The sequence below is a fragment of the Barbatula barbatula genome (assembly GCF_947034865.1).
Source record: "Barbatula barbatula genome assembly, chromosome: 4".
In the NCBI taxonomy this organism is placed as follows: Eukaryota; Metazoa; Chordata; class Actinopteri; order Cypriniformes; family Nemacheilidae; genus Barbatula; species Barbatula barbatula.
In genome coordinates this window covers 1,491,133-1,504,352 of record NC_136768.1, presented here as the reverse complement: position 1 = coordinate 1,504,352, position 13,220 = coordinate 1,491,133, and the positions used below count along the sequence as shown (strand labels likewise).

The 13,220-nt window shown below is 39.4% G+C and overlaps 1 protein-coding gene across 16 annotated transcripts in view; it reads right to left on the bottom strand.

Annotated features, from left to right (window-relative positions):
• plekha5 (pleckstrin homology domain containing, family A member 5) overlaps nt 1–13,220 on the bottom strand; it is an 82,475-nt gene that overhangs the window by 28,787 nt on the left and 40,468 nt on the right. For all 16 annotated transcript variants that reach the window (XR_013786532.1, XM_079454634.1, XM_079454635.1 and 13 more), the window contains exon 4: nt 2,616–2,699. Coding sequence is in view for 15 of the 16 variants with exons in the window: in XM_079454634.1 (XP_079310760.1) it covers nt 2,616–2,699 (84 nt within the window). In the remaining variant the exon portion in view is untranslated. The remainder of the gene's footprint in view (nt 1–2,615; nt 2,700–13,220) is intronic.

Below are 13,220 nucleotides of genomic sequence, written 5' to 3'. Positions count from 1 at the left end.
TCTCCCACCTACAATCTGAAAGAGATTAGAAAGGTTTCATTCTTGTTTAAAGCGAGAAGGAAACCATAAGAACGAGGCGAGTGTGTGGGTGTAAAAGGTTGGGGACTGTGGGGCTGTAACCTTGTTATCAGGAAAGTAAAGCTTTAGAGCACCATTTAAACCCATTAGCCTCCTGCATTAGCATACTCGAGAAGCTGGGAAAGCATCTTCTCCCACTCCATTTTAAAGCAGTGGGTTCGAGAAGCGGACATGGAAATAGTGACCGCAAGAGGATTCATTACATCAATCATGCAGATTAGATACGGACATTCAAACTTACATTCCCCAAGATAACAAACCTCATCTTAAGTCATGTAAAAGAATCATACATTAATATGCATTAACCACAATTTACAATGCATCATATGCTAAATATATGTGCATTTCAGGCAAATGTGAGACGTGCAGAGGAGAGGATAAAAAAAGCATCTGCATTTGGTTCGTCCGTGGCAGATACATCAATCTCTGTCTGTCGATAGCCCAGAAAACATTATTGTCCAGCTGATTAAGACACATCGGTGATGTTAAGAAGCAATGCTTTATCTGTCAGATAAGCAGATTGGGTTTGGACGAGATGTGAAGTAAATCTTTGTTGAGTAACTGCAAATTAAAAAACGTATCTGATTCAATCTGACATCTAAGAGCACCTGTTATTCATCATTACAAAATTAACTGTGCCATACGACTAAGATGTATATCCATCATCGTATCTCTTACCCGAATCTAATCATCAGATAACAATTGAGACAGAGGTGGGAGGGGCACAGAATCTTGTATTACAGGCAACCGAAGAGATTCTGACAACCAATCCAATGGCCGACCAACTCAGTTTTGTCACGTTCTCTGCTGTGAGGAATCAGGGGATGCGTGACATCACACAGTGAAATCTCGCGTGCACACATGCACACCTTACAGTGAGACTCTCATGTAGCGTAAAACTAACACTTAGTAAAACTAGGTGTAAATCTCATTCGCATCTACCTCACTGCATTACAAGTGTGATGGAGGTGATAATTGAAACGGGTCCTGAAAAAGCAGCAGGGCTGAACTTTGAAGAACGTCTAACCTGTAATTCTCTCACACTTCATTTCATCTGAAAGAAGCACCATAATAGTACTTCACTTGTGTGTTATTTGTGTGAGACTTCTAAAGAGAGTGCTGAACTTCTGCAGTTGTGTTCAACAAACAAAAACCCCAAGTTTTTGGTGTTTGGATTGACACATGGCTAAGTAAACATCTGACAATTAAACCTTCAATTGCTATTAAATGAGGCGTCTTGTGCTTTCCTCCAACACAACAGATTTGATCTACAGGACCGATATTAAACTGGAAGCTCTGCGGTTTTATCCGCAACAGGACGGGAAAAGTTCTTCACTTTGCTGGAGGACACAGGAGAGAAGAGCGAGAGATAAAGACGAGATGTCTTTCTTCAGCACTTTCAAAGCATCCGGCCGGCCAATTATCAGGAGAGCAGCGGTGTTGGACAGGCAGAGGTGAGCTGTGAAGAAGAGGACGACATTTCCCAGACTGACTCATGACTTTACTCCCTGTAGGCTCTGGTTTTATCCGAGGATATCCAGCGTAATGGTTTTCATGTGTCTCAAGCGATTGTTGGCCTGTTAATTGGTGGTGGATTTGTGTGAAGATAGGGGGGGGGTTTATTATTCACAGTTCACTTTTTTTCCAATGGCGAACAAACACACATAGTAACACATGCACACACATCAGCAGACAGGCTGTGAATCTCACAAAAAAAAACTCAGGATACATCTTGGTCAGTCTTGACCGTCCCAATACAGGTAATTAAAGTTAACTAAAACAAACCTATTAAAACATTTAATATATACACATATATATATAAAACCAAAAAACGTATATGGTAATAAACATGTAAATCATAGAAAAATAAACATGTAAAGCACATAACAAAATAACAAAAAGTAAACTAAAATTAACATGAAAATGAGAAATTAAATAGTATTTAAAGTGAAAACTAAACCAACTCTGTTCCCAATATACCTGAACTCCTCTTATGTTTGGTATTTCTTTTAATGTGATTAAAAATAAATAACTTTAATGTAACTCTCTTACAATATTACTGATCGTTATTTGTAAGTAATAAATAATAGCATGCAAATGCATCTTAAAAGTCCTAGGGTTGTTGGGTTTATTTACTTAAAGCTAAAATACAATCATTTCTTTTGAGTTTAAGGATGACATGTGACTCGGACGTGTTTTCATAAGGTTTTCACTCACAATTGTGGCCATCAGCGAACTGATGGAGAATAATGAGGCCTTTATAGTCCGAGTGGCACAGAAATAACATCTTTGGAGTTATTTGTCTCGAATCTGAATGTGTCCTCTTTAATTTCCCCATTCTAGTCATTATGCGTCCTAAAAGCATCCATTACACTCCAAAAACATCCAGAGATGTCCGGCTCCAGCGAGACGCCACAGCCGGCATGAATCATTATATTGATTTAGTTTTGTGACTTTCAGACAAAGCGTTCTGTTTCTGCGTGAACGCAGAAGAAAACTGTGAAGGGCCATTGAAGAGAGATGCAGAAATGACTCACTGTTCGTTGACGACAAAGATGCAGTTGTCTTGCGACGGAACGCCAGTGACTGGATGTTTGCAGGTCACCTTCCGCTCATTGTGACTGTGGGAGAGAAAACACATGAGAAATGGTGAAAACGTTATAGAGGTGTTTGCTCCAAACCTTCTAACATCAAACAGCGGTTTAAAATTTGCAATTTTGAAACCAGAATATGCAAAAGAAAAAGTGTGATTTGCATCAAGCCCTGCAGAAAAAAATTCAAAGCTCAAGATGTTATTTCTTTTTTTAGAAAACTGCTGGTGTGTTGTTGGTTTAGTCTTCTGTCTCACCAGAGGATAGTCGAACACATCCATCACATAATCCGTTTAATTCATATGAAACCAGAACATATCTGGACCTTCCAGCAGAATCCACTCACAAGCCAAACAGAACAACACACACAACCAGAAAAAGCACCAAGAGGACTTCAGACGCTCCATCAACCTTCTTAAACCAGAACTCACCATCAGAAGCACACAAACCTCACCCTTAACACACACACACAACTATACACACCTTGAGCGAGGGGTGGTGCTGAACTTCAACATGCCTCTCTCCCTCACGGTCTCTACTCCATCACCGCCGCCTCTCTCTCTTCTCCCTTCTCTCTACTTCATCACTAATCCAAACATGTAGAAGTCACGCCAGCGTTCTCCAGTCATACGCCCTGATCACAAGCGCGTACAGACACCCACCAGCCCACCCCCTGCTCTTCTCCACCCTCTTCCTCTCTTGACATAATGCCCAGACGATTCAGTAAACACAATTCCCAGCACAGAGGAGGCCGTTCACTCAACAGAATGGCCGTTTAGCCCTGATAAGTGCACACAACAGGATTCTGTGTCTCAGAACCGCTGGGTAACATGTGGAAACATCGAGCACATTGCACATTGAAACTCAAAAATATTTCTGTTCATCGCAATGAGATATAACATAGGACTGAATTTGATTTGAAACCATGATGAAAATTACTAATGTTGACTGGGCATTCAATTAAGACAAATTATGAATGGGAAATAAATAAACTAAAAACAGAACAAATCATAAATTATTGTCATTTGATTTGCATAAAAACAATTTATACAGCCATATAAATTAATACAATTATGAAAGCACATTGCTAAAAACTAAACTCATTCAAAGCACAAAAAAGCTAAATGAAACTAAAAAAACAAAGACTATAAGTTTGATTTGAAATACCAGTTTTTTGTATAGTTCGGCCTGAAACTCTGCATCATTCACATTCATTACAACAATACTGTCATGATGTACGTCAGAATTTCATTTCTATTAAAGGTGGACGACATTTTGATCATCAAACACCATCAATCATCTTGCCTGCAAACGTATATCAAAAAATACATATGAATATCAGTCATCTGATGTGTGGTGATGGAGAGAAATTCATATTCATAGTATGCTCATTAGAATCAATTTAAAGAGTGCCGTTTCAAGCAACATCTTTCATTGCAGCCGCCCAAACCACCTTAGCAACCACTCAGTCACACCCTGGCAACCACCCACAACAATCTACTACTGTGGAGGAGCCTTGAGACACAAAAAATCTTGATAAGATGCATCAACATACCCACACATGCCCACCAGCGTCTGGATGGATGATGGATGAAAAAGCAGCTCTTAATGTCATAAGCATCCTTCGTCAGGGAACGTTACCTTGGCAACAATAAATTAACCAACACGCACGGCACCAAAGCAGAGTGCACGTTAGTCCCTGAAGATCCTGCATTTAAAGTTTTGACATCAATTCAACAAATGACATCACTTTCAGCTGAGTTTAAAAGAAGAGAATTCAAGAGCAATAAACAAAGAAGAGAGTGGAATGAAGGATCACGTCGTCCAAGGAGAACGAAAAACAGTCAATGTGACATAAAAAAGTTCATTTCCCGTATAGGTTAAAACATTCAACTTTTTTTCTTTGACACGTATATCTTGCTGACATCATGACACTGTGATATAGCTCATTTATTTATTGCTGTCTTCTGTCTAGCGTTTTATTAAAAGCCGCAATCCGCAACTTCAGCCTTTATTATCAAGATTCTTTGAAATATAAAACACTGTTCTATGAATGAATTGAAGTCACAAAGTCATCTCAAATTATAAATCATTGTTATATACTTACAACTGTGAATCGGAGGCAAGTTTAAAAAAGTTACCCTTTTCGACACTGATCTTTTGTCTTTTTACGTTTTTTCTGTTTATTGCTGTAATGTTAACATTTGCACACTTTCACTGACAGCCTGGGTCTGCACTAAATTTGCCACAAGCATATTCACAATATTTGTCAAAAAACACTGTATATACGATAAACATACATCTTTCAGCCCTAGTTTACACTTGATCACGCTAGCAAGACATGTGACAACATAGAACATTATGTCTGTCACGCATACATGCCACAAGGACTCGTACATACATGACCTACAGCACACTGGATAAAAATAGTTCACCCTCTTCTTCACCATCTCTCTCTCTCTCTGTCACTCAGAAGTGCGTTTGAGCGAGAAAGTCACACTTCACTTGCTTCCGTCACATCGGCAGTACACCCAAGGGGAGGAATGGAAAGCCTGTGTCTGGTCTATACCTCCAGGCCTGGGGGGAAAGCAGGTGTACTGGAGAACCAGCGTCCAGCTGTGGACAAACCGTTTGGGTTCCTTACAGAGACGCTCATACGTTTCACCTGTCAAAATACACTGAGCTCTTTCATTCTGAGAAAAACACATTAAGTAATTTAGTCTTTTGTTGCACAAATTGCTTGTATTGTTTTCCCCTACTCTGGATAAAAGCGTCTGCTAAATGACTAAATGTAAATGTATGCAGTAAAACAACTGGTTTTTAGATGAAAATCTCTATAAAAAAAGTGTATGCAGATCAAAAAGATCAGAGCTTGTTTTTCTCTAGCATTCTGTAAGAGAGCCCCAAATGGCAGAACTGAATGAATGGAGTACAGGTTATACATTAAAGAGAACACAGGAAACAGAGTTTATAGTGTATTTTCAGCTGCGTCATTCTGAAAGCCGTCGGGAAGAAGCAGAACATTACAGAAAATCACAGACGCTTGTTTCTGAGAATTTACTCTTCCTGCCACAGGCTTTAAAGAACAGAGTTAGCAAAAAAACTATCACAAAATGATAAAGATATATGAACCAGAAATATAGAAATAAACCAAAAATTAGTTACACTGAAAATCAGTGTTCAAGACTGAAAACAGACTACAGCTTTAAATGGTCAAAAGGCAATATTTTCATGTAAATGAAAATTCACTTGACTTTCAAGTTGTGTTGTCAACATCTAAATCCAAAAACACATCAGATCCAGTTGATTTGGTCACATCCAGAGTTGTCCAGGGAAATTCAGTAAGGATTTCTGTACTGAAGCGATAAAATCAACAAGTGTTTTCTCGAGTCCAGCACATTGATGGCAAACAAGCAGATTACAAATCACACTAATTGGTTGTAAACACTATTTGTCAAGCCACGAGCAAGCGAGAGAGAGAGATAACATGACATAATAAGTGCCTGCAGAGCACGCTACATACAGAACTATCCCACAATGCAATGCACTCAACATTTACATGCCACTGCTTACACAACAGTTTAATAGAGTCGCAATAGTTGGTCCATTCAGCTCCTATTCTCAGGAGAAGAATACGAGACGACGATAATTGACGTGACCCGGATAATACATTCTCTTAAAAGGTTCTTTAAAAAATAAACAATGTTGTCGTGTTTCAATGGGCATTCAGATTTGGAGAGAAACGGACGAAGCGTGTGCCATTCACATACGGTCTCTGCAGAAACGTGGGTGACCTTTCTGAAAGGTCAGCGTGCCTTTATGCCCTCTTCAAACCAGCCTCTCTCTCTCTTTAATAAACTGGGTCAATACGGCACCTTACACTTTTGATCACTCTAGATCTAGACCAAATAAAGTTTTGTACGATGTAAATTGTGGTGAGCAAAGCTTCAATCCATAACCTTTGCTCATAACGTTTAACCAAAAAAAAGTTTGGTATTAAAATCTCTTTAACAAAAATGTCAATTCTCGATAAGATCTAAATCTTGCACTGGATAATTTTAACAAATGAACACAATGTTAATGTTTTAGTGATTTTTTAAGGTCCTACTTTGGTGTATGGCGTGTCCAACAACAAGTTTACGTACATACACGGTATAAAAACACATTTTCTAACAAAAGGCAGTTTTTATTAACTTACTTCTTGACTGACTCTCAATGATTCGTTCGGCGATTCAATCCCCTCCTTTCTGTCAGCCCACCCTGATCTGATTGGTCAGTTGGTCTAGTCTGCTGTGATTGGTCTACCGTGTGCAGTGTCACAAATGGAAAGTAGGCGGGCATTAAAACCGAGTGACACAAATCTGACCCGGAACTGAAATTAGAACGACAGACGACTCGTTCGTGTGATTCAGAGTCGACTCCTTTTTTCCAAACTTTGTTATTCGCTCACTTTCCGCTTTACTACTTGGCAGACCGCTTACATTCACACACAGCAACATTACACACTGCATTAAATGTCATTTAGTTACTCTTTATAACAATCTCTAAAATCTGAATTCAGCAACATCAACATCTTAAAGTCATATCATTGGATCAGACTGTAAATCTGAAAACATCATTTCAGAGGTATCCATCAAATGATTCGTTTAATTTTACGATGCTACTGCCAGGCTTCAACTTAATGATCCGGCTGGGACTAGATGAATCATAAATGTTAAATGACACATTAAATGAATGAATCTTATCTCATCTGAAAAACCCAACACATCATTAGTGAATGACTCAACAGAGAGTGAAATATCTCACACATATCAGAATGAATCACGCTATAGTCAGTAGGATGTTCATTGTATTGCTTTTTTAATATTGCACTGTTAGAAAATCCTTTGTAAATGTCAAACTGATGGTAAAATCATAAGTTTAAGTCTCAGAGGAACGCGAAAAACATTGGTGGCATTTAAATCAAAGCACCTTTAAAAAGCATATGCTTTTGGTAGACAATTGTTTAAGAAAACCTAAATCCTGAGGAGGCTTATGTTAGATTCAAAACAGTATTTTGAAGTGAGATGCAGCAATACTCTGGCAACAGTTTACAAAGCAACTATCTTTAGCGAAGCATTTTTAAATGCATGTGCGGATGGCGCAATATAAATCCAGTTATAATGTTTTGATTGCAACTGCACCTTCAATCGCATTACATCATCACCGGTTAGCTAACAGTCTTGAATTTAAGTGCCATAAACTCCCCCCGACATCAACTCATGTCTGCGTTTGGTGTTGCTAACGGTAACCGCTGCATGTCGCTGCGTCCGTAACCTAAGGGCTGCGCTCCGGTTGAAAATCGGATGTTTGACTTCTTTTTTTTAGCCTAAAAGACGTGCAGGAGGATACTGCAAATAGAATAAAGAGCAAGAATGCGGGAACGGCTCCTGCCAAGATGCTTTAGGAGGCATCGTCATGGCGACGCAAGACACAGGTCAAGGTACCGGTTCCAGTTTCCACAGGCCAGAGAAGATACATTTATTTGGCTTTTTTAACAGTTTCAGTTGTCTTTCGAAATCACATTAGCAGTCACAATGATCACATTCAATTCTGCTACGCTTAGACTGAAAGAAAGTTTAAGAAGTTACAAACGGTTTCAGAAGATAAACTTGATTCCTCGCTTGTTTAAAAGTGGTTAAAGTGCTCAGATTCGAGCATTACTCTCTATAGCTTATATGTTTCTATTGTGAGTGGGAACAGAAGGTGTCTGTGGGAATGCGGGAGGGCACGCGGACTCCCGCAAAGGAAAATTGTTTCATCCCTGCATGAAAAGAAAAACAACATTTCAGACTGTCTGTTACAAGTGCCAGGATCTGGGTCTCAGCACATCAATAAAGCGAAAAGTCATTAACGCCACACAGAACGAGTCGACTGCATGAATTCTGAGCCATGACAACAGATGCCATCTGGCTATATAATGAAATCCTGAGTTACGGCGCTAGACGATAACAGAGAAAAAATACAACATCCTTCAATTCACTCCGGTTCACACTTACAGCGTCTTCAAATGACAATGTTTATCTCAGACGGTTATGCAACCACTAAAAGTAAACAAAGCTGACAGGAGTAGCCATACAGCCCTTACACTGAATGACAATTATTAATACAACTTCTGCAAAAATAGCAAAACGATCCATTAAAATGAACCTTAAAATGAAAAAGAAAAAAAAGAGATACAATTCCTAATTTAACTTTACATAAAGAGCAACAGTTTATTTTCTTCTTTTTCCCGTTTGTTGGATTACTTCCTGTTTGTCCAACCAATGGCAGACCTAATAATAAGAAACCCATGCATTCCACAGAAAAGTGTAATGAGCTCTCCAGGTGTCAAACGGCATTCAAAGCCGCTGTCTATGAAATCTGAATAAATCTGAAGAGTCCTTTCACTCACACTTGAGCTTCTGAAACTGGGCTAAAGACAGCAGGCGACCGGCCCGATCGGAAAAGACTGGTAATGATGTATCATTCCATCTTCCCCATTCACCACACCATCTGTTTCCCATCAAAACATGTATTCATATCCACTGTCGGGGCGGCACGGGTCTTTTTTACACTTCCGGCTGACACTTGAAACGATCTGTCCGTACAGACGAAGCTACAAACCATTTGTGACTCAATTTAGATGAAAGGTGCATCTATGGGCTCCAGGGCAGAAAACTAAAAACGAGCCACATTTACATCAACAAATTGTTGATTTTACATTGACTTTGAACAATATTATCTTGACTGTTAATAGTCATTTCTGGTCCTACGGAAGAGTAACTGCGTTTCTGAAGACGTTTGATCGTGTTATAAATCCATGACTGGGATAGAACCGAACACACGGCGACGGATGAATGTATTTGGTTAGCACAGCCAAGACCAAAATTAAAGGGTGATGGACATCACTGCACATCTCTTTGAAGCCAAACTATCCATCACAAAAAGTAATTCTGAACAAATCCATAACATTAAAGTCAACTTTCTGCTGGAAAAAGTGATTTATAGACTGCTGGACGATTTGGACCAGACATATGAACCGCTGATATACGAATCTCACTTACTGCTGTATTCTGGACTGTAATACGGAGACAACCTCACATTAAAAGTTCTGTTAAACCACATCATGAACGAAATGCACAATGCAGCTTTCTACTTTGGCAGCTTCTCTAACAGTTTGTCTGGCCTGAGTTTCATATTTGAGTCGGAACTGTCGTGGAGTCAGAGGTTTGGTATTAAACAGCAGTGTTTACAAAAGGAAACTAAAATATCATTCCCGAAAATATTCAACTTTCACAGCCAACCGGGGAATCCAAAAGGAGTTTTCGAATGGAAATGCTGCAATTTACAGAACGAAATGAAACCAGACTGCCCAAAGATATCACGTTTGTATATCGGTTTATAGCTTGGCATAAATGTAACACGCCTGCATTGAAGTACATGATTCTGTACTCAAACAGAGAGACAAAGCTGCAATGACTCACATCAGCGGACACTTAAAGCCGGTGGGAATCACGTGCCTGATGGACGGCATTTGTTCATAAAGGAGAGAAAATCGCTGCCCTCCTGCAACAACCTCGTGCTCTTGTTTCCTACGGCACACATCTATGTTCAGTCACTGGAACTTAAACTAGCCTGTAGCCGGCATCTCACGTGTGTGTGATCACAAGAACTCCTCTTTCATAAAGACACTACTGTACATGACTTTAGACTTGGGCTGTGTATTGGCCAGGGCCTTGCGTTACCATACATATCATATGTTACGATGCAATACATATCACAATACTTTTTTATATCAAAAATGTTAAAAGAAAATGGACCTGAAAATACAACTTGCTGTGGACAACCTGGGGTAGTCTTAACATCCGAATCCCTCACATGGTAAACCACCATACAATTCCCCTCTCCTCATTAAATCCATTATATTTTCTATTGTGTACTGCAGTTTGATAGCGTTGATGTCAGTTTGTGCATGCTTTAGATTGCATTTTAGGAAATGGATTATTTAATAGTTATTGTTTGGCAGCGGAGCACAAGGATAGTTTGCAACTTTGGAGTCTTGTGCCTCATCCCTACCTCATTGTCCATCCTTTAAAAAAAACTCATGCATTTTCTCTATATTGACACAAGGCAGAAAGTAAATAACGCCTGACAGAAATGACACAGGTTTACACGTTTACTCATGTGTAGTATAAGGATGTAAGCGTTAAATGCAAGTGTGGACGAAGGGCGTTTTTCATTCAGGCATCTGGAAAAATCCCAAGGAACGTACGTTTTATGCCGACGCGTCAATTGTGACAACAGCCATATGTACTGTGTATGACGTTAAAACGAACTGTTTTAAAAAGTTTATCGATAGTAGGGGTTTGACTATAGATACAACATAATGGAAAAAATATTGCGATAGTTTGATATCTCAATATTTTTGCACAGCCCTGCTTTAGACCGGGACTAACATTGCCACAAATGCACAAAAAACATTTCTTTGTAACAGTTTTTCCAAATCAATTTTCAGATGTGTTTATCCAAAGAGACTTTTAAAACCCAGAATCTTTCCCAATGCCCCACTAAGTGAGATACAGGAGCTTTTATAGTTTATCTAGTCAAATGTATTTTATAAAAACAACTGTATCACGTCTCTATGTCGCCATTCAAAGATCGGGAATGAAATGTTTCTCAATAAATAAAATATCCCGTCTGTGACCTTTACATTGACCAATGCACAAAATGAAATATACACCTAACAAGCATAAAGTAACGCTATTCTTCATGCACAAGTTCATATTAAAAACGGTGATGCTGTGTGCCAAGGTTAAAAATATAATTTGCTTCTTTCCTGCGTGTTTATAAATCTGTCGTCCTTCACGCATCCCGAGATGCTGTTTGTTTTGGGCTGGATACAGAATGCTAAATTCATGCGGAATGTTAGATGCTTGTTGCCAAGGTAACAGGTGGGGGACTGGCAGAGCGTGTTATTCCCCGTACCACCTAGTACAAGGGAAGAGAGGATGGATGGTGAAAAGAGACAGCGGCATTTTGGTATCTTCATGTTGTCAGGGTGACCCAGGAGGTGAGAGAGAGGGTAAAGCACATCGGCTACGTCGGGTACATTAAACTTGAGCGCTACAGACAGGTCTGCCCTTTTGAAATGGAGTTAGCAGCTGGGTTCATTGGGAGTGGAAACAAGTTTTTGGCCAAAGAAAGTTGTGAAGGAAATTTGCAATGGTTTCACTTTAGTAAAACTATTGTAATCATGTTTATTTTTGGGTGGATTGTGTCCAATCTGTATAACCACAGTTTTACCACAAATACTATGGTTAAATTATAGCTACTGAAGCGAGACTGTGGTAAATGGTGTGGTTACCATGCTTTAACTAATGCAACGTCTTCTCTGTTTAATTTCTTCATTATTAGCAGATAACCTAGTAAACCTAATCATTTCATCCAAATGCTTAACAGCAGCTGTTAATATCAAAACAGTGAAGAAAACCTGTAAAGTCCCTCTGTTCGATTTAAATAATTAATCGGGTCTCTTTTATAACCGATTCTAGCTCGAAATACCACCGGCCAATAACAACAGCAACAGACACGTCGTCTCAAAGGAGCAAACAAAATAACCCATTAATATTTCATCCCGTTCTAACCTCACGACCATCCACTGGAACATTTTCAAAAGCAGATAACATTAAAACAACGGTAGGAACAGAGGAAAAACCCAGTTACCGGAGCGTGACTGCTCCCCCTCGGACTCCATCAGACCATCACAATAGAGTGCTGAGGTGGAAGGATCGCCCGCCATTCATCCTGCCAGCTCAAACGCTTTCCTGGAAAATGTGCTTACGCAAAAACGAGAGACCTTTAACGCTAAAAGTGCATTATTTCATACCTACAATCCTTTCTGCTTCCATTGGAAACTCTGAGCCTCGCCGTCCTCCGATGGATATGAAATTATACACCGAGATCTTATAAACCGTTATTTTTCCCCATCTGCAGTCCATTCGTTTTCCGAGTTGGGAAAAAGTTGCAGAGCCACCGGTTTCTGCTGGAGACAGTGGTTTGGCAGATTCTGCGGACCAGCATACTTTATACCCTAATGTGTGCTGTATTGCTTTATTACAGGGAGAGTTCAGCCAAAATTAAACATTCTGTCATCATTTATTCAACCTCATGTGGTTCAAAACCTGAATGCGTGTCTTTCGTCATTGGAACACAAAAGAAGATATTGGTTTTGTGTCTGTATGGAGTTCAATGGTTACCAACATTATTCAAAACATTTCCTTTGGTGTTGTGCAGACAAAAGAAAGTCCTGCAGGTTTGAAATGACATGTGGATGAATAAACGAGAATGTGAATTATCCCTTATGACTTAAACTATTAAGTCATAAAATTGATGAGCCAAACCACAGGCCGTTTACAACTTCCAAACAACATTAAATCTTTAAATAAATGATTGGACAAAATGCAAATAATGTGCAGTCACGTCTGGGCATGTCAGCATCCGGTTTTACAACAGCTTTGAACATGGCTCATC